Here is a 22,327-nt window from a genome sequence, read left to right as displayed (position 1 = left end):
ACACGGATTGACTTAACAACTGTGGCAAAAAGGTTGTAAAACGGGATGCAACTCACAACAACCACCTGCAGTGTTATCTTTTTAAATATATTTTCATGGAAAATATGCAGGGTTATTTATTTTAAGTCTCTTTAAAATTTTGTTCTGGTCTTGTATTTCTTGTAACCACGTTTCATGGTTTTAATTAATTTGAAGTAAAGATGGGAATGAATTAGGATTAGAGGAAATTCTAATTACATCTCCACACAGAGAATTCTTTTGCCTGTAAGGAAGAGACCTACTGTAATATTTTAAAACATAGTTCCACAATTTGGCACCATCCATGTACTATTTTAGGCACACTCTTGATGTAGATGACCAGGCTGAGCCCAAGGGAGGAGTCAAATGCATCATCAGCCATGAATCTCTTTGGGCACACAAGAGATCTAAATCTAGCTTAGCTTGAGTTCCTTCTATTCTTATCTCCTGCTAATTTCCCTTGTTCTGTTAGTAGTTCAGATTCTTGTAGAAAGCTTAAACTTGTAATAAATCTTGTGAACTGTTTGGATCTGTTGATTTTCCTGGTACTTGACACTTACCAATGAACAGAGTGAGAAACTGCATTTCATTTTCAAGCAATAGAAAGTTTCAGAGAATCTAGTGCTTATTGGATTTCTAGTTCCTTGGAAGGAAGTTATTGAAATTATGCCTCTATAATAATGAAGTTTGTTTACTTGTTATGCAGGGTTAATATACAGATCCCTGCTCTTACCAATATTCTTGGTCAGCATAAGCACCATAGAGTTTCTTCCACAGCTTAAGCTTCCCCTTTCCAGTACCAGCTCAGACTGCTTAAAGGAGAGCAGATCATGTTGCTCTTATCACCATCTCGGGATGTACTGTCGCAAACGAATGAGTAGTTCCATAGAGTTGATTCTTTGGAGTTGTTTAGCCAAGATTTTCCCATTTTTTCCTGGGGCATCATAAACATACATGTATGTTATATGATTTTCCTGGGGCTCATATAACATACATGATGATATAACATACATCGATTCTCCCTCTGTAAATTTTTAAAGGGCATTATTCAGATTGTCTATTCCAGGGGTCAGCAAACTACAACCTGTGGACCAAATCCAGCCCACCTGTTACCATACAGTCTACAAGCTAAGAATGCACAGGCAAATTGCCAGGTTGGAGCCTCAGCTGAGTTCCCAGGACAGGAATGGGTTGGGGCTGAGGATCCTGGGCTTTAGCAGCAGTCTATCTACAGCCTCCTTGCTGAAGCGTTGGTGCTATCTAACGCCTGCCAGACTGTTTGGCTGCAGTCCTGCCAGCCGCACACAAAGAGGCAAGAAAAGGCAGGATCTGGCACTTTACAAAAAGAGTTTTCCAACTTTTATTCTAGACTAATAGTAGAACCCATGAAAATCTTGAATTCTAAAAACAAATACAGAAATTGAAATGAACTTTCAGATATGGTTCAAACTAGCTCCCAAACTAGGGCAACATCTTGGAATTATGGATATATTAAGTTCAGAAAATTCACACCATGAACTCTCCCTCTCAATGTCCTGTCCTCCCCTTTGCTCTCTAAGTCATCCATACAATGGCCAATTGTCTAATTCAGGTAGCTTCAAATTTCAGCCTTGAACTGAGTTGAGTGATGGTATTAAGATTCAGAGATATTTGTGGTGGGATGAAAGACAGGCATATACTTTTTTCACACTTCAGCAAGTGTGTGGTACTGCCGAAATAACAAGTCAACCTACTTGTAAAGAAACTTCTAGGGACATTACTTAGGCTTTTAACTGTATTGTCTTCATTTTGGGGGACGGATTTAACAGATAACAGAGTTGGAAGGGACCTTGGAGGTCTTCAAATGATCCAACCCCCTGCTCAAGCAGGAAATCCTATACCAGTTCAGACAAATAGTTGTGCAATCTCTTCTTTAAAATCTCCAATGTTAGAGCACCCACAACCTCTGGAGGCAAGTGATTAATTGTTGTAATTGTCTATATTACTATTGGTAGACACTCATTCCTCTTTAGGATGAATTAGTACCAGTACAGTAGTGGCAATATAGTCACCATCTGTAGCAATCCTGCATTTAGTGCCATTTCATAGTTGTTTGCAGATTTCTGGAACTGAGACATTTTGTGCTCTGGTATTCCAGATTTAGATACATTCCATAACTCTCCCTCCCACAGTGGGAACTACTTTTATAGATCCAGCTTAGCTGTCAAAGGCTCTTTTCTAAGAGAACAGAAATTCCACCTGAGCTATAAACAGTGTTTGAAGCAAGGGAATGCTTTTTTATTTATTGAAAAACTGTTGTGAGTATCTCTTCTGAGAAAGGAAGTGAAGGATATAATTATCCTAAATAAATAAGTAAGAGTACAGGAGTTGTGACACTGTGAACACAATTAACATTCTGTTTTCTATTTTTAAGTCTCTCTTAGGGCATCCTCACATTGCACATATTTATAAATATACATCATGTTTCTTCTAGCAGGCCTGCCCTAGGTTTTATGCTTCTAATCTGAAATTATTTTAAAATTTGCTTTCATAAAAAAATAGGAAGTATAATATAGACATTCTTTTCTCCCAATGTGCCTACGTTCCAGTTAACATGTGCGTCTAATCCGTCATTATAGTATGTGCTTTTAACCCTTTCCTTTAAATGTTAATATTGACCCATCATTCATTAAAGAGTGATGGATTCAGAAAAAAGGAAGAGATTGATGAAAGCGTTGTGCAAGTTTCAAGGAAACTGTGATGCACATCCTTTGTGGCCACGGATAGCACCACAGCAGCCTCCCCAATGCTGGCACCCTCCAGATGTGGAGCGCAGTGCCCCCCCCCATTTCTAACCAGCATAGTTTCCATGTGAGTTGCACCCATCACATTCTTATTTATAAGTTCACTTGGAAAGGTTGCTCCAAGAATGTCTCCCAAAGAATGACTGAGTATATAACAGCTTTAATTGCACAAGGCAGCAGATTTCTGCACCCCACCTTCTCCTTTGTGACACTTTTAATCCGGCATTGCCTGGGAATGGGGAGGCAGCCAGCAGGTCCTATGAGATCTCACAGAGCAAGAAGACAAAGGCTGGAAGGAAGGATGACAAACTTTTCCCACATCTTTCATGAAGCCACAATGGTTTCCCCAGCACCTGCTCTCCCTTACCAATTCAGACTCTTCCCTGACGAGGCCTTTCCCTGAGGCCTGGGCCTAAGGGGCTTCCTACCCTCCAGTTCCTTTCAGTGTCTTAGCAAAGCCGCCGCCGCCGCCGCCGCCGGGAAACCTGTCACGCACACGCCTCCCGCTCGGTACATTTCCACACACCCCACCTCCTCGTGCTTTTTTCCCCTCCCTCCTCCTCCTCCTCCTCCTCCTCCGCCACCCTCTTCGCGCTCTCCCGCCGGACTTGGCTTTATTTGGTGTTGCCGGGAACTCCCCGGGCTGCAGCACCCACCCACCCCGTTTGGGGCTTCTTTTTTTGTGTGTGACACCGCTTCATACTGAGGGGGGGGGAGCGTCTACGGATTTTCGTGGTTTGGAGAGAGGAGAAAGACGCGCCGCGGCTCTTCAAAACAGGTAATGCAAGAGCAGCCGGCGGCGGGAAGGGGGCGAAGCAGCTCGAGTCTTTGGGGCAGGGCAGAGCCGGGCGTAGGGGTGGTGGGTGGGTGGAAGGATGCGTTTTGGACAGGCAGTAGATTAAGTGGGGTGGGGGTGGGCTTGGCAACGGGCGACAACTGTGCAGAGGGGGCCTTTCCCGGGGAGGCGAGTGGGGCTGTGTGTGCATGTGCGCGCGCGCGCGCCTCTATATGAAGTGTTGGAGACCCGGCTCCGCTTGGCCACAATTGACAGGAAAGGGCACTTTCTGCGGTCTAGAAAAGCAATCTGGGTCGCCCTTCCTGCTGCTGCTGCTGCATTGCCTGCCTGCTTCTCTCCGCCCATTTGAGGCAGGGGCCTGCAGCAAGAGCGGGCCGGGCAGGTCTGCTGCAGGTGTCTGGGCGGAGGTCCCCTTTCCGGAATGGGATTTGGGGGAGGGGGTGAAAATTCGGTGCGGGCTCCGCTACGGCACCAATGCGGCGCAGCGCCCGCTGTGTGACATGCTGAACTCGCAGCCTCTAATCTACCTGTAGGGAAGGTACTTTTCACCTGGTGGGATGTCATCTCCTTTGAGTTGGCGGCATTGGGAGAAGCCCCCTGTTTAGAGAAAGCAACCATGGGTGAAAACTGATCGCCCCCTCCCCGGGTCATCAGGAAAAAAAGAAAGGAGGCCTAATCATTTTGTTATGATTAGTGCTTTCATGAACAATTCTTTTTGTTTTTACATGCTTGTTTCCCAATGAGCTACATCTGTGTCTCTATATATACATTTTGTATGACCACCTCCTGCCTATTCCTGTTTCTGTGATCTCTCTTAAGAACAACAATCTAAGATTTTTGGTATGCTATGAATCACTCCAAAAGGGTACACATTAAAAAAAAGCCCTTGGGATTCAGAGTCATAAAATCAAGAGGGGGATGGTTCCATGGAATTTAGCCTGATGTGGATTAGCATTAAATGTTTAGAAAATAGCTTATTCCAGAATTAAAAAGCAGCCCAGTCCTAGGAGTATACAGTATATTGAGATGTAAAACTAGGTTAGCAATTTGCAATGACAATTATTTCCAAATAAGGATAAACTACTTTGCATCTGGTCTGTGTGCTGTATTTCAGAGCTAATATAATAAAACAGTACCGTTCCATGCTTCAATAATTTTAATAGAGTATCCAGAATTATTTCAATTTCCAAAGATAAAAAGTGGGATTGTGCCATTATTAAGAAAAGTGCATGGGCGTATCTGTAAAACCACCAGGAGTTACACTTGCCTCAAGAACTGTTTTATCTCTCTTACTAGTATGTAGAACATTTTTTTTCAATGAAATTATCTGTGTACAGTCCTTAGTATTCTCTGAGCTTGTCCGTTTGCTTGCAGATGACAGCATCATCATCTGCATGGTTTTATTAAAAACTTAATTCTTCTTCTCTGTACAGATAATCCTCGACTTAGAATAGTTCAAAGTCCAAAGTTATAACGGCATTGAAAAATGCGACTTATAACAGTTTTTCAGTTACTACCTTTGCAGCATCCCCATAACCATGTGATCAAAATTCAGATGCTTGGCAGTTGGTTCATATTTATGATGGTTGCTGTGTCATAAGGTCATGTGATCCCCTTTTGTGACCTTCTGACAAGCAAAGTCAATGGGCAAGCCAGTTTCATTTACACCGGGGTTACTCATTTATCAACTGCAGTTATTCACTTAACAACTGTGGCAAGAAAAATCGTAAAATGGGGCAAAACTCACTTAAGAAACATCTCACTTAACAACAGAAATTTTGGGCTCAATTGTGGTCATCTCAATTACTATGGTTAACCAAACACTTCTGGTGTATATCAAAACACAGAAAGCTTTTTTTATTTAAAATTCTGGCCATTGCCAATAGCTTACATAACTGTGTGTGTGTGTGTGTGTGTGAATGTATGTATGTATGTATGTATGTATGTATGTATGTATGTATGTATATATTATTTGTTTTCGTAGATTTTCACAGGTGTAGGTATGCTGGTCTTGTTGTATTTGGGTCTTTTCCCATGTAATATTGAGATTGTCTTGGCAACGTTTCGGCAAGGTCTCACTCGCTATCTTCAGGCTGGGTTTGGGGCTTAAAGCGTGGTCGGAGTTGCCGTCTTTCTATAAATCTTGGTGGGGTGTGTGTGGAGTGCTGGCTTTGTTTCAGTAAGTGGAATGATTGGTTGTGTGGTTGTATCATGATTGGTAGATTGGTGCTGATTGGTGCTGGCTACCGGAAAAAAACACACACCAACCGCTACTTAAACGCACACTCCCATCACCACCCTGCACAGATCAACTCATCTCCAGAACCAAACGCCTAGCCGATAAAGACCACCTGAAAACTGAATTACAGACTCTCACAAATGTATTAATCTCCAACGGATTCCAAAGAAAAACAATTACCAACGTAATCCAAAGGGAGACTCCACCCAAAAACCGAGACACAGAACAGGACAACGGCATCACCTTCCTCCCTTACATCAAAGGCACTACAGATAAAATCAGCAAAATTCAAACACAATATCAAGACAGCCTTCAACACTGACCAAAAAATAGCCAACATCTTAAGAAACCCCAAAGACAAAATCCAGCTAGAAAACCAGGAGTCTACGAAATACCATGCAAAATCTGCCCTGCAACATACATAGAACAAACGAACAGGAGAATAAATGTACGCATCGCAGCACACAAGAACGCAGTAAGAAAAAAAGAAAAAACTTCCTCCCTTTTCCAGCACCTTAAAGCTACAGGACACGAAATTTATTTTGAAGGAACCAGGTTAATCTCTAAAACTGAACACTTCAACAAGAGAATAATTATGGAAGTTATCGAAATAGAGAAACACCCCCACAACATGAATAAATGTGACAATACCTCCCATCTACCAGATATCTGGAAACCACCCCTAGTCAACAAACGAGCCCCACCCACCACCCAGGCCGTTACAACATGAAACAACGGACACACAGCCAGCACCAATCAGCACCAATCTACCAATCATGATACAACCACACGACCAATCATTCTATTTACTGAAACAAAGCCAGCACTCCACACCCCCCCACCAAGATTTATAGAAAGATGGCAGCTCCAACCACGCTTTAAGGCCAAAACCCAGCCTGAAGATGGTGAATGAGAGCTCGCCGAAACGTTGCCAAGACAATCTCAATCCTACACGGGAAAAGACCCAAATACAACAAGACCAGCATACCTACACCCGCGAAAATCTGTGAATATATATATATAAATATATCCCTGCATGCTTTCAGTTTTAAGCTGTATTTACATGTTTAATCAACTTTTCATTCATAGAAACCACGCAAAATTAGTACTTTGATGAAAATTTCTGTAGTCAGATTGAGATGCATAATTTTTATTAATATAACCAATATCTTTTAAAGGTTTTGAGTGAGTTTATGTGCTAAGACAAACAAGTTGAATTTTTGAGAATGTTAGGATCGAAGGTAGCCCGTCAGCAGCGAGCTTTGGCTAACCAATCAAAATGCACAGAGGCTAAATCTATGAGCCATTCAATGTTATCATACTCTTTAATAGGCATGAAAAGCTTTGAGAAATTTAATTTAGCTCTGGCTGCAGCCAAGAATGAAGGCCTTTGCTTTCACCAGTACTGAGCAGCACCATCACATCATTGTGCTTCATGAAGAGGGTTACCTCTGTATAGAAATAGCCAAGCGAGTGAAATGCCATTGCACCACAGTGAGCAGAATGGTTGAAAAATACCAAATAACTGGTTCAGTTGATGACAGGCTCTGCTCTGGAAGACCAAGAAAGTCAACAAAACGGCAAGATCGGGCTCTGCAACACACTTCGATGGCTGACAGGAAGCTTACCTCACCTCAGATTACAAGAATTTGGGGTGAAACGTGATGTAAAAGTGTGCACAAGCACACTGCTTGCCAGAGGGTTCAAGGCTGCCGGGCTCGAAGTAAAGCTTTGCTCACAGATGCTCACCGCTCTCGTCGATGTGCGTGGGCCAAGAAGTATGCCAAGTGGACCAACGAACAGTGGGCCAAGATCCACTTCAGTGACGAGAGCAATTTCTACTTGACTTGGAATCAGTGCAATAAGTATGTCAGAAGATTTCCAGCTGAAGAATTTAGGCCCTACTGCCTGAATCTATCTATGAAGCATCCATTACACGTGATGATCTGGGGCTGTATTGCTGCTTCTGGTATTGGTTGGATACAAATCATGCAGGGAATCATGAATTCCAAGTAGTATGTTGAACTCTTGGAAAAGACCATGTTTCCTTCAGCTCAGCAACTTGTAGGGAAGGACTTTTACTTCTAGGATGACAATGCTCCTTGTCATCGAGCCAAGTCCGTCCAGCAATAGATGAAGAAGCATGGTGTTCAACTCCTGGATTGGCCAGCTCAGAGCCCAGATTTGAACCCAATTGAGAACTTGTGGGCTAAGATTGGTTACAAAATAACCAAGAAGAATCCGAAGACCAAGCAGGAACTGATTGAATCCATTATTGCAGCCTGGCACCACATTGTCACCAAAGATCACGTGCAAAGGCTTATACTGTCTATGCCGAAGCGATGCCGCCTAGTGATAAGCAATAAGGGCTGGCCAATTTCATATTAGTAACCATGTTTGGTTACCTAAACAGTCCTTTTTAGGGCCACAAACAATAAAAATGTTAACAAAACGCTAGCATCGGCCTTAGTAATTGCAACATGTATGCCACTGGGTATGCATCAGTTAATCTGTTTTCATAGTCATTGTAAGCATGCAAGAAAATTCATAATCCCCATCTAAACAGCACCAAATTAAAAAGGCTTATGGTTTTCACTTAAAAACCACCAGTATTTATTTAAATATAATAATATTTGCATAGCAGTTAGCATAAAATATCATAAAATCAATGGCCTATCCAAAAAATGTCATAAACCGTAAATCGTAAAGCATGCAGGACTTTTTCACACAGCTGTATATACTACTAGATTTTTCAGGGCATAGAAGACTTAATCATTCTTCCTTCCCCTTCTGATTTTCTTTGTTATTTACTTCAAGCCAAGCAAGCTATATCTAAATCAGATTTCCTACAAATATTAAGAAAGTGTGACATAGGGAGCATTTAAGCAAAATATTTTAGTCTGCTTGTATGCAGGATGAAAAGGGCTATACTATGAATTGCAGAATTATTTGCAGTTCCTTTGAAGCTAGCCATCTTAAGATGCTTGAAATATACCTGTAATTATCATCAGAAAATTTGTCTGGTTGAAACATGGAAATGTGAACAATGCATATTTTAAAACAATAATGTTTATCCTATTTTTTTTCTCTTCGTGATTTAAAATGATTATGAGTTACCGTATTTTTCGGACTATAAGACACACCAGTATCTAAGACGTACCAAGATTTCGAAGAGGTAAGTAAGAAAATAAAGTTTTTGCCTTCCCTCAGCCCCCAGCAGCACGCTGCAGGTTTCAGCAGGGTGGGACAAGGCAAAAACGCCCCCGTTTCTGCCTTGCCCCAGCCCTGCTGAAGCCTGGAAAGGGCTGCTGGGGACTGAGGGAAAGCAAAAAAGCCTCAATTTTTTGCAAAAATGGGATGCGGGGGTGGGGCTTCAGGAGGCTAAAAATGGCTCTATTCAGTGTATAAGACGCACCAACATTTCCACGCTCTTTTGGGGTGGGGAAGGTGTATCTTAAACTCCGAAAAATGCGGTAAATTATGACTTAGAATAAGTACTGGTAAGAAACTTTTCTATTAACTTTAAAAATAGTCTTACACATACATTTTTACATTTATCTGAATTCTGAATGGAATAGTAGACATTATGGATTTGCCATTCATTCTTCTTTGATTCATTCAGTTCTATTAACTATGATTCAAATCTCCTAGAGTTGTAATTGCAATTGTAACCACTTTATAATGCCTTGGTAAGGCCACACTTGGAATACTGCATTCAGTTCTGGTCGCCACGATGTAAAAAAGATGTGGAGATTCTAGAAAGAGTGCAGAGAAGAGCAACAAAGATGATTAGGGGACTGGAGACTAAAACATATGAAGAACGGTTGCAGGAACTGGGTATGTTTAGCTTAAGAGAAAGAAGGACTAGGGGAGACATGATGGCATTGTTCCAATATCTCAGGGGTTGCCACAAAGAAGAGGGAGTCAAACTATTCTCCAAGGCACCTGAGGGTAGAACAAGAAGCAATGGGTGGAAACTAATCGAGGAGAGAAGCAACTTAGCACTGAGGAGAAATTTCCTGACAGTTAGAACAATTAAACAGTGGAACAGCTTGCCTCCAGAAGTTGTGAATGCCCCAACACTGGAAGTCTTTAAGAAGATGTTGGATAGCCATTTGTCTGAAACGGTATAGGGTCTCCTGCCTAGGCAGGAGGTTGGATTAGAAGACCTCCAAGGTCCCTTCCAACTCTACTATTGTATTGTTGTTAAGATTCAGGTGGCATACAAATGTCATGAGTGACTAAATGATACACGAATACATGCTGTCATTGGATATTAACAACTTTTGTTTCCTTCCAGTAATTGGATTTGTGGCATTAATTAATTGGATTTCAAGCACTTTAGAATATTTGATTAAGCTTATCTTAGTGCATGGCAAAAGCGGTCCTCTGTACTTTATATAACTATTGATAGAGGGAATACTTAAAATGTTACATTTAATTGGCTGCAAAGAGAAAATAAAAGAAAGAAAATAAGCATCTGTGCATGGTGATTAAAAAAAGCAGCATTAAATGTTATATGGATAATTAGAAGAACAGTTGCCTTGGTAACTTTAAGTCAGTTATTTTTTCAAAATACTCTGGTTGTTACAGCATCAAAAGATATTATACCCACATGTGAAAAAATCTTCCCTCCTTCCTTCCCTGAATATATGTTATCCAGTATTTGGTATTCTAAAGCAGGAATGTCCAGACTTTAATCTTAAGGCTTTTTAACAGGAAGAGACTCCCATCCCATCAAAATTGTGACATATTTTTGTGACATGGATAGCTATTTGTCTGAAACGGTATAGGGTTTCCTGCCTAGGCAAGGGGTTGGACTAGAAGACCTCCAAGGTCCCTTCCAACTCTACTATTATATTGTATTGTATTGTATATATTATAAGCCTACCCTACTGTTTCTTGCTATTGTTAAAGAATGATTTAGTTACAAGGAAATACTTTCTCAGTGAGTTGAATAGGCACATGTCTTGTGAACTTGAAAAGATCTTATAGACTTTAGGCATTATTTTAAAAATATCCTTGGGTTTTTAGCATTTGATGAAATTATAAGAGAAGGTTAAAAATGCTTATAGGGGGAAATGGATTTGCATAACAACTGCTGCATTCCCTTAATTACCATTGTAAAGAATGGTGATTACTTACCTCGATTTATGACTAGAACAATTTATTACCATAATTCCAGTCTCAATTCCTGTTGTTAAATCAGGATTTACCTATAATATAAATAATATCTAATACATATTACAGCCAAAAAGAATACTTTTGAGGTGTCTCCAGCTTTCAGTGCATATTTGGGTACCCTTCTATTTTTCAGTGAAAACTAATTGTAAACAGTGAAATCACAAGAAAAGGAAATGCAAAAATTGCAGGTAGCGATAATTACCTTATTTACAGTAGTTGTTAGCTAAATTGTTGGAAGATCACACAGACCTTGTTGCATTCACGAGGTGGTTAACACATGTAATGTGATTTTAAAAACAGTTTAATCAAGGCGAAAACTTCAATTGTGGAGTTTAGTCAAGACTAGATATTTTCTCCATATGTTCTGCTGCTAAGATGCTAACTGACTTGAAATGTCAATTTAAAAAGAAAAAAGATGCGATTTGGCAACATTTATTTACTTCCATCTGTAGTGATGGTCACTGGTTTCAGAATGTTAGGCGTGGCTAGGTGATTTAGCCCCACCCCTTTTTACATGTGTACAATGCATGCAGTGCACTTTTAAATTTTAATGCAGCTTTACAAAACCCTAGTAAGACCACACCTGGAATACTATAACCAATTTTGGTCACCATACTACAAAAAAGATGTTGAGACTTTGGAAAAAGTTCAGAGAAGAGCAGCTAAGATGATCAAAGGCCTGGAGACTAAACCATATGAAGAACGGCTGCAGATTTTGGGTCTGGTTAGTCTAAATAAAAGAAGAATTAAGGGTGACATGATAGCAATATTTCAGTATTTGAGGGGCTGCCACGAAAAAGAGGGGGTCAAATTATTCTCCAAATCACCAGAGGGCAGGACAAGAGGTTGGAAACTGATCAAAAAGAGAAGCAACCTGGAATTAAGGAGAAACTTCCTAATAGTGAGGACAATTAACCAGTGGAACAGTTTGCCTTCAGAAATCATGGGCGTTCCATCACTGGAGGTTTTTAAGAAGAGACTGGACAGTCACTTGTCTGAGATTGTATAAGTTCTCCGGCTTGAGCAGGGGGCTGAACTAGAAGATCTCCAATGTCCCTTCCAGATTCCATTCCATTCTATTCTAGACAAGGTTCTGATTGCCTCATCGTGTATGGTATTTTGTGATTGACACTACAGATAGCCCTGTGTTTGGAAGAGGTATTCACATCCAGAAAATTAACTAAGTTTGGTCTAGTGGTTAAGGCACCAGGCTAGAAAGAAAGAGACTGAGAATGAGTTTAAGTCCTGCCTTAGCCATGAAAGCTGGCATAGGGACCTTGGGCCCATAACTCTCTCAACTTGCCTCACAGCATTATTATTGTGGGGAAAATAGGAAGGTGTCTTGAATGTGTTCACCACCTTGAGTTACCTGTAAAAGTAATAAGAGTTGTGTATGTGTGTCTCTCTGTGTAAAAATATAATTAAATGGTTCTCTAAAATCCACACCTCATACAACAGCTAATATTATGTGTATCTCTTTATTTTTTTCAGAATGGCAGAGATGGCTTTGATAGAAAGATTGGAAAAAGCTGTAATTAAGCTTGAATCATTGTTATCAGAATCACATAGAACTTCTGGAGCCATTAATGGAGTCAATGGAGGTATGATTTTATTGCTTCAGAAACATATTTGGTAGGTTGAAAAGTGAACAACTAAATGTCATCTGGTGGTAACATTTGTTCTCAAAGAAAGCTAAAAGATAATCAATCACTTGCATCATATTTTTAAATTACCTATGAGGAATATTAATATTTCATTGTAATAATTTTATGTTCTACAGAAAATATTTGTAATTCATCTATTATCCACATTATTGATGTTTTAAATTTCTTTCCATATTTCAACGTTAAGTGTTTCGATTGCTACAAATAATTTACTGTCCAGTAAAACAAAAAATAGCAGAAAAGATTTGCATTGCAAAAACGAAAATACCTATTTTTCTACAAGATTATTTTTCAGTTTACTAAATTTTGACATTGGATTTAAAATGTGCTAGGGTAACTAAAAGTAGTTTAAGAGTTATTTTTATTTTGTTTGGGTTTTTTTGCATATTTTCCCATGTTTTCCACTGGGTTTCTTTTCCATTGCATTTCTATAGTGCATCTCAAGAAGCTCATCATAGCTATATGATAACTTAGGAGAAAAAGAACACAGCTAACGAACTACTGATCCAGTAATCCTGATCCTTGCAAGTGATGGATTACAATGCAATCAGCTCTTTTAGCTTTACAGTACTGTAATACTTCATAACAAATATTCATGCTTTGGTGCCTCGATTTCTGGATCGTAGAAATTCAAAATAAAGCTTTTCATAGTGTCAGCGGTAAGGGGCTTTCCTCCCATTCCTGAGTGAGGAGAAAAGTATATCAGTAGAGAAAGTGCTGTATCAGCTGATTACCTCTGCCTTGTCTTCGCCTCAGGGGCAATTAATGTTGTTGCCCGCAGTGTGGCATTGCTTCAGGATAACAGTTGCTAGTTGACTTGCCATTCCTTCTCCTCCAACCTAGTGTCATCTATACACATGAAAACCAACCACCAGTTGTGTGCTGGGGCAGTATTGAATGCCCAAGTGTGGTTTTTGTTACTTATGTTTATTAAACTTTCATTGTGGATATTTTCTTGGACTTCATTTTTGCTGAAAATAGAGGCTTCTGCTTCAGGGCCTTATAGCTTCTATACCCAAGACCAATTTGTCACATCTTTTTCTGCTAAGGCTAAGGAAGATAAAAGCAGGACTGTGTATGAAGAATTTCCTCCACTCACTGCAACTGCAAACTGAAATTCCCTGCTGCTGAAATGGCTATTCCTCTTTATCAAGAGCTGGCAATAGCATAATTTAAAAAGAATATATATATTCTATTCTATATTCTATACAATTTTCTATTTTATTTCCACATTGGGACTTTCAAAGGTTAGAACGGTAATGGAAGAAGAGACCTTGAAAGACTCAGAAAAGGAATCCCACTGCTAGTGATGCTCTGTAGGGCCTCTCTTTTCTCCCATGACTAATTCAGGGCAGTCTCAAAGGTCCACATTTCGCTTGCATTAGGCATCTGGACAATCCTTCCAATTCCATTTCTTGCTAATGGTCAAAGGTCCTAGCCTGATAATAGAACACCTTAAGAAGCAATGGTTCATTTTCCTGATACTTGCCAACACTTGGATGTCCCAGCTTTGCTTTCTCTTCATCTCTGGGATGGGAACCTTCACACTTGGATGCATATAGAGTTCACTTGAAGGAACTCCTCCTTTGGTCCTTTGCTTCAAGATAGCAGTGCATTTAAGTCACTGCTTCTCATGCTGGACAGGACATCAGCTATGACTCAGGGCATGTTATCCCACTCAGATGCTTTGTCTAATGGCCAGCCAGGATGGTCAGTTCAGCTAATTCCAAATCATTCATGGTGCTAGCTGCCAGATTTGGTACTGCATACTCTCTCCATGACTTTGAATGTTGCAGTTTATACAGTTGGCTCCTCCCTCCTTTAAATGCCACTCCTTTTAAAGAGCCAATCACTTACTAATTGTCTGCATTTCTTTAAAAAAACCCTGCATATTTGTAGCATGTACAGTAGGTTGAGGGTAGAACTGGAGTCGCTCATTTCTCATTCCAAAGGCAGAAGGACTTCTAGAACAATTTACTTGGATTCTACCTCTAGACATGGTGATTATTAGAACATGGACACTTCTCCCTTAACATTTTATACATTTACTTTATCAAGTGTTTCAGTACATAGATATATTGAAATATGTTGAATTATAGTACAAGAGAGTAGTTCTCAAAGAACTCTTCTGTTTTACCTAAGAAGAAAATTTGGTTTTAAATGCAAACTATTTCTATTCTCCTTTTCAATCAGATTTATAGCTACCGGTAGATATTATTTACAGGGGAATCTTTGGAACTAGATGTATGTTAATCAACTAAACTATTTTATATTTTATACATATTTTATTACTTGCTTTAATTACTTTATTACTTAAAAAGTAGGTAGGGTTTAAATATTTGGTTTTCAGAAAAGGAAACTTGTATTAGAATATAAAGATTGGAAGCAGCTCATCTTAAATCTATTTTACAAAATTTCATAATCGTAGTTTTTCCATACTATGCAGCAAGTATTGTTACTCTGTATGAAAAAAGATGCCACAGGCCAGGGCCAAAAATCCATGTAAGAATAATCTGGACATTCTATAGATCTACTATGTTTGCTTCTGCAGCAGTTGCGTTTACAAACTGCTTTTCAGTTGTATCAGATTCTCATGTTTGAATGTGAAATAAAAGACCATGAATTTAAAGTTTTGGCCAGTTCTTTCAGTTCAGCATTTTTCCCGCAGAGCTAGCACCATATGTTGAAGCTTTCGACAGACTCATGAATGAGAGCGTAGCTGAGTTTATAAAGAATAGCAGGATCCTTGATGGTGATATAAAGACTCATGTAAGTATTTATTTTAATTTTTAATTATGAAGGTTTAATTTTCACAAAAAGGTGGGTCTTCTACTGACCTCCCTCTAGACTCCCAAAGGCCCGGTACTTGCTGAAATTTCAAGGAGTGAAGTAATAGCGGTCAAACCAAATTCAAAAAGGAGTTCAACTTCCATATTTTAGCCAAAAACCGAGTTAAAGGTATAGAAGGTCAAATCCACCTTTCCCAATAGACAACTATAATTTACTTAATGTAAATATCTAACAAAAGCTTGCCAGAGAAAAGTGATTCAATTATAAATGTTTTTGAAGGAATATAAATGGAAAGACCATTTAGAATATAATACATTTTCAGACTTAAATTCAGTTTAACTAAACTCATATTTATTCCAAATATTCAGTTCTAGATCACTTGAAAACCTTTAGGAAAATTTTTGATATTCATGAATGAGAGCATAGCTGAATCAATGCCAACCCCAATCATATAAAAATACTACCAATAATAATTACTACTATTACTATCAAAATACCAGATAGTATCAAGTCAGATTTTGTAACATAACTAGACATGCTATCATATAATAGTGCAGTGACATTAGGAATTGTCCTGCATAGTGTATTTATATCATTATTTTTCTTTAGCTCTGCAACACATTTTCTGAAAGTTTATTAACTAAAGATGCATTGTAAAATAGAGACCCTGGAGTCTCTCAGTGAACTTGATCCAGCATCTGTGCTTTACCTTAGCAAGTCAAAGAAGGAATGCTTTTTTTCTACATATCTTATAGGCCACATGTCCCATGTATTATATGTACAGCTGCTGCTGCTGCTTTCTTATCAGGAGTTGAAAAGAAAGTTGTATTAGGTTTCAGAAAACACCTGTTGTTCAGAAAACTGTCAGATACCTCTGGAGGAAACATTATATTATTTCATGGAATATGTTAAGAGTATTTTTAAACATAATCTTATGCATAATTATGAGGGAGAAACCCAGTGAATTGAATGGAACTTTTAAAGTTAAACATTTGTAAGGTCTCACTAATATGGACATAAGTGTCTATGTTCAACTTTGTGAATTTAATTTACCCCATGTGATCTGTTTAGTTATACTGGGTTCTCAGTTGAATTAGGAATTTAATTGATATTGATATTTAATAGGTGCAATATATTTTGGCTGTTTATTTATCTGTAGTTTTTAAATTTCTGTCTAGAAATAGTAAACGTTAACAGCTAAATTGAAAACTTCAAGCATAGGAGAGAAAGACATAAAAGTGTTTTAATTAAAATAGCTTTAATTTATTAAACCCTATACTGAAAGGAAAACCAACTTTTTTGAATCAAAAATCATACTACTTCACATGGAACCTTTTGGGGGCCAAAAGAATTGACAGGGTTGGTGTCCACCCACCCACACATATATTTAAAAAAAAACACATTTTAAGCATATGCTCGCTTTCTACCTACAGTATAAAATACACATTAGGTTGAGGGAAGGGTTTTTTAAAATTCTTAAATGGTTCCCTCTTCCTTGAATAATAGTTTTTTAAATTTTTTATTTAACTTGTTGAATTCAGCCATTGTGGAAACGTTGAGCTCTGGCTTGGCACAGACTATGAAAAACTACAGCCTATGTTGAATATAGCATACACCAGCAAGTTTATTTCAGCCACAAATCCCTCAACAAAGTTAGTCCCTCAAAATTGGGCTATGGAGGAATTTGGGATTTTCTTTAAGAGGTGAAATGGGTGCCAACCATCTCACCTTTTAAAAATTTGCAAGACACCCTTAAAAACCAAGGTTACTTGAGGTTCTGTCCGTGTCTGTTTTTGAAGCACAGTACAGCTTTCATTATGCATGCAAAATCTATTACAGCTGTTGGCTCACCAAAAGTTTATTTCTTAATTTCCTTGTCAGACAAAACCATAAGGATGTAATACTTCTTTTATTCAATATCTTGTTTCTAATCTGACCTCAAAGCTGTAATAAATAAATTTGAATTTTGATCTTTTCCTCACTTATTCAGCCCTCCATGCAAAAAACACCCAAGGTCTCCATAAGCTTATACCTCACCTTATATACAGTATTTGAAAAGAAAAAAACCCCAGAATGGATGACTCTTTTTAATTATATTTGGGGATGGCAAAAATAACATTCTAAATTACTTGATTAATAGGTAAGTGTTCTGAAATATCACAATTCAATTAATGATTTTGGGAGTTAGATTTATAATAAATGCTACAAAGCTTAAAGCATAACTCATTATAGCTGGCTTAGGTGAATAACCTGCAGCCATTAGCTCAGCATATAGCTTCCAAAAGGTCAGGGTTTCATTCTGAGCCACTTCTTGAACTGGTGATTTGATAGATGTGTGGGTAATAAGCACCGGTATCAAGTTTGGCTGAAGGAGGAATGAGAGCCACAGTTGTCAAGGGAACATTTGCAATAATAAATGCGAGCGGAACAAGTGACAATTTCTCTGTTGGACGTGCTCATGTGTTAAAACAAATAAAAGGTTGGCTATTGTAGTACAGGTGGTCTTCAACTTAACAATAGTTCATTTAATGATAGTTCAAAGTTACAACGGCACTGAAAAAAGGGACATGATGATTTTTCACACGTATGACTGTTGCAGCATCCTCATGGATTTACATTTGGGTGCTTGACAACTGATTGAGATTTATGATGGTTGCAGTGTCGCAGGGTCATATGATCCTCTTTTGCGACCTTCTGACAAGCAAAGTCAAAGGAGAAGCCATTCATTTAACAACTGTGTGACTAACTTAACAAGTTAGTTGTGTATGGAGATACTCCATCATCCAAATCATGGTTGTCCCAAAGGTGCTTTTTCAGGAGGCAACTGGACTTTCTTGTTTTTTTCTTTGAAGACGTTTTGCTTCTCATCCAAGAAGCTTCTTCATCTCTCAAGTCCAGAAAGTCCAGTTGCCTCTTGAAAAAACACCCTTGGGTTAACAAGTTAGTTAACCAAAGTATGGTAGACGCATCATCGTGCCTACCATTCCTGTCCTTCTGTCCCCATTTATTTGTACCCATTTCATTCATACTCATGTTTATTCTTATACCTATTACCTTGTAAACGATTGACAAATCAAATAAATAAATAGTTCACTTAACAAATGCGGCCAAAAAAAAAGTAAAATAGGGCAAAACTTACTTAACATAAATTTGGTACTCAGTTGTGGATGTAAGTTGAGGACTACCTGTATAATAGATCTGACCTTAGTATTAGAGACAATGAGAGGCCACAGCTTTTGAAAAGGAGAGAGCTGCATGGTTCTATGTGCTGCTGACACAGTACTCATACCTCATGTTATCATGGGTTGTTTAACAAAGGTTAGGTAGAATAGGCAGAGCCCAAACCAACAAACTGGGTTAGGGTTTAGCATGGTATACGAAGAAGTCATCCATGAAGCTAGCCATCGTCTCGTACCCTCAAGCCATGGAGCTGCAATGGAGAAGGCTGTCCTGCCACTGTTGAGTAATGAAAAATTCAGCCATTTGTTAGCTTAGAAAACCAGGAAGCTGAGCAGGTATACACATGGGTGGGCATCATATTGTCTTTCCTCTCGGGCAACAACGTATCTTGGGGTTTTGTTTTGCTTTATCCCATCCCTCTGATCCTTTTTAGAGAAATGCAAGTCAGTCTAGAGTTGGATAAATGGGCACGCTCAGCATGCTATCGTTCTAATCAAGAACAATTCTGTCTTGTCTGGGTTTAGTTTCAGTTGATTACCCTTCATTCAGGGAATCAGGATATATGCTGGTTCAGTCTCCCTTGACATAGATTTTCCCAGTGTTTTTCTAAAGCCACTGCAGAGCCATTTATACAGAGGTTCATTGAAACGATTTACACTTTGAGCTTTTTTTCACAATGCCATTGTGATACAATTGTTCATGTTTATTTTGGAATGAAGAGTTTCTATGGCTCCCTTTAAATGTGCTTGTCAACAGTTTGAATTGATATTGAATGATATGAAGGTTGAAGTGATGATGGCATACAAAAAGATAATAGAGGAAAACAAATTACAACTGTCCCTCCTGGCAAATGTATTATTATCTGGTTATCTTAGGGTTTTTTAATCTGTTGTGTCTGTTTTAGGGATTTTAAAAAAAATTATATTTATTTAGCTTTGTACAGTTCTTTTAATTGCATTTTAACCTCCTCCAAACTGTACATATTTAATTTTTTATTGTATTTTTGTGATATTCTCTATGGACTGTACACCGCCCCGAGTCCCTTCTGGGAGAGGGGGCGGTCTAGAAGCACAAATAAATTGAAATTGAAATTGAAATTGAAATTACAAATAAATTACACAGGATGTGCAAAATGGTTTCCTTTGGTTGTCCTGTATATAATGTATTGGAAGAATCTAAGATCTAATATTGTGAGACAGAAAATACATTTCTCTAATCCTTGATATACAATTTATAATTTATGAAATTATAAACCTGATAGTTTCCCCTTTCCTTCTTTGACAACATTTTAAACTTAAATGTTATTGACTCTCTTAAATGAGATTGAAAAAAGAAAAACACCTGTTGGTTTTACCTACTGATGTCTCTTTTTTCTGAAAGCTATATATATTTACATCATTGCAAATAAAATATTAAAAATTGCGCTCATATATACAACTAGCCGTCGACTTACAAGAGTTTAGTTACTGTTCAAAGTTACAACAGCAACTGAAAAATGTGACTTATGACCGTTTTTCACATTTACAACCATTGCAGCATCGCCAGATTCATGTGAAAAAAATTCAGGTGATTGGCAACGGGTTGCTACTTATGATCATTGCTGTGTCCCAAAGTCATTTTGCGACATTCTGACAAGGAAAGTCAATGGGGAAGCCAGATTCACTTAGCAAACAGTTTATTAACTTACCAATTGCAGTGATTCACTTAACAATTGTGGCAAGAAAGGTCATAAAATGGGGCAAAACTCACTTAACAAATGTCTCACTTAACAACATAAATTTTGGGCTGAATTGTGGTTGTACATTGAGGACTACCTGTATTACTCTTACTCACAAATTGCAACACAAGGAAGGAGATCACAGGTGAAAAGAAATGGATGAAAGCAGAAATGGTTTCTGCCAGGAATGTATAGAAAATGGATGAACTTGATGAATGGATGAAAGGTCAAATGTTACCTTTACTTCTATATTACGAAGTGTGCTGCTCTGCTAGCAAAATAGTAGAAACCACGCTATAGCTTGGTTAGAGTACATGGGTTTGGATAAATAGGATTTGTGGAGCAAAGAGATTTGGATAGCTTAATTTAAGGGATCATAACAGTCTCAGGTAGAGAAAGTCCTCTTAAAAGTGTTTGTTTTTAATTCTTTCAGTTTATAGCTTATTCCCTTGCTTATTCCTTTTTCATAGGCTGAAATGGTTCATGCCGCTTTCCAAGCTCAAAGGGCATTTCTTTGGTTGACCTCACGTTATCAAGAACCCCAGCAGGTAAGAAATATTGTGGTCACTTGAAATGTTCAAAGCTTTGTTGGTTGGTTTTTAAAAACGGGGGAAGTTGGCATGTTGTAAAGCAAAACAAAATCACACTTTAGCTTCATTTTATTTATTTATTTTTAAATCTGGGTCCCTGTCCTTATTTAAAAAATAAAAATGATTGGCTCCTGGATCATACCATGGAGAATGGCAGATGAATTTCTGTAAGAGGAATAGGAGTCCTATAAATAAAGTTACTGTTAAGACTTTCCCAATCTTCGTTAAATATCTGGAAATATCTCAAAATTTCTTTTGATTCTCTAAGTAATAGTTCTGATAAAGTTGTGAGTTAAGAAACCTTTATTAAACGACAACTTAATTGCATATAAAAATTCACAAAATTCACACACACACACACACACACCACACACACATACAATACTGATCCATACTTTGCAAGAGAACTGCTATGTGATTTTTTGGGGGGTTGACTGCATATTGTGCAAACTTTATTGAGATTTGGAAACCATAATTATGATGGTTTGGTTTGATTTTTAGTTCGATCTAGTGGTTAAGGCACCAGTCTAGAAACCAGGAGACTGAATTCAAGTCCCACTTTAGGCATGAAAGCCAGCTGGATGATTTTGGGCTAATCACTCTCACACCAAACTACTTCTCAGGGTTGTTGTGGAGAGAATAGAAGGAAGGAGTGTGTGGGTGTTCACTGCTTTGAGTTATTTATTAAAATAATAAAGGCAGGATATAAATAAATAAATATGTAACAGCCAGTTATATCATATTTAACAAATTATGATTAGCAAAGCATATTTTCACAAAATGGCCAAGTGAGATATGACTGACATCTGCTTTGATTAAAACAAACCATGATTTTGTATGATGTTACAAGTTGATTATAATCGAGACTGTCTTAAATTATTTAAACAAATTTAGCATTCCTTATACTGAGCTATATGGCATCTAATCTGATGTTGGAGAAAACCATACTATGTACAAAGTAAGTGTAACATTTTTCTGACAAAACGCAAGGTAGCAGATTGATTCCAGTATGGGACTTAAATAATTTACCCACCTTTATTACAATTTAATTCCTTTTCATTCAAGTAGGGAAAAGGGAGGAGAAAAAGTCAATTCTTTAAAATAATTACTACTGTGCTATGGAAATAATAATCCAAGTACAGCAATGGAGGCAATAAAAGTCCAAAAGGGAAAAAAAAAACAGAGCAGCTATGAAACTCTTCAAAGATTGTTGTTCTCTCCTAAAAACCCACTAATCTTTTCTAAGACATTGACAGATTTAATGAAAGTAAATTGAGGCTAATTTTAATTAAATTTTCAGTAAAGATTGTCCACGACTTACGACCACAATTGGTCCAAAATGTCTGTAGTTAAGTGAGACGTTTGT

The 22,327-nt window shown here is 38.2% G+C and overlaps 1 protein-coding gene across 1 annotated transcript in view; it reads left to right on the top strand.

Annotated features, from left to right (window-relative positions):
- The first annotated feature begins 3,281 nt into the window (after window positions 1-3,281).
- CAP2 (cyclase associated actin cytoskeleton regulatory protein 2) overlaps window positions 3,282-22,327 on the top strand; it is a 41,000-nt gene continuing 21,954 nt past the window's right edge. Inside the window, exons 1-4 of the mRNA XM_081950938.1 lie at window positions 3,282-3,579; window positions 12,512-12,621; window positions 15,353-15,453; window positions 20,842-20,919. Coding sequence (XP_081807064.1) covers window positions 12,513-12,621; window positions 15,353-15,453; window positions 20,842-20,919 — 288 coding nt within the window. The 5' untranslated portion in view covers window positions 3,282-3,579; window position 12,512. The remainder of the gene's footprint in view (window positions 3,580-12,511; window positions 12,622-15,352; window positions 15,454-20,841; window positions 20,920-22,327) is intronic.

The sequence above is a fragment of the Natrix helvetica genome, assembly GCF_964273705.1.
Source record: "Natrix helvetica genome assembly, chromosome: 4".
Lineage (NCBI taxonomy): Eukaryota > Metazoa > Chordata > Lepidosauria > Squamata > Natricidae > Natrix > Natrix helvetica.
Note: the sequence above shows the minus strand (reverse complement) of the source record. Positions and strands in the feature narration are given on the sequence as shown.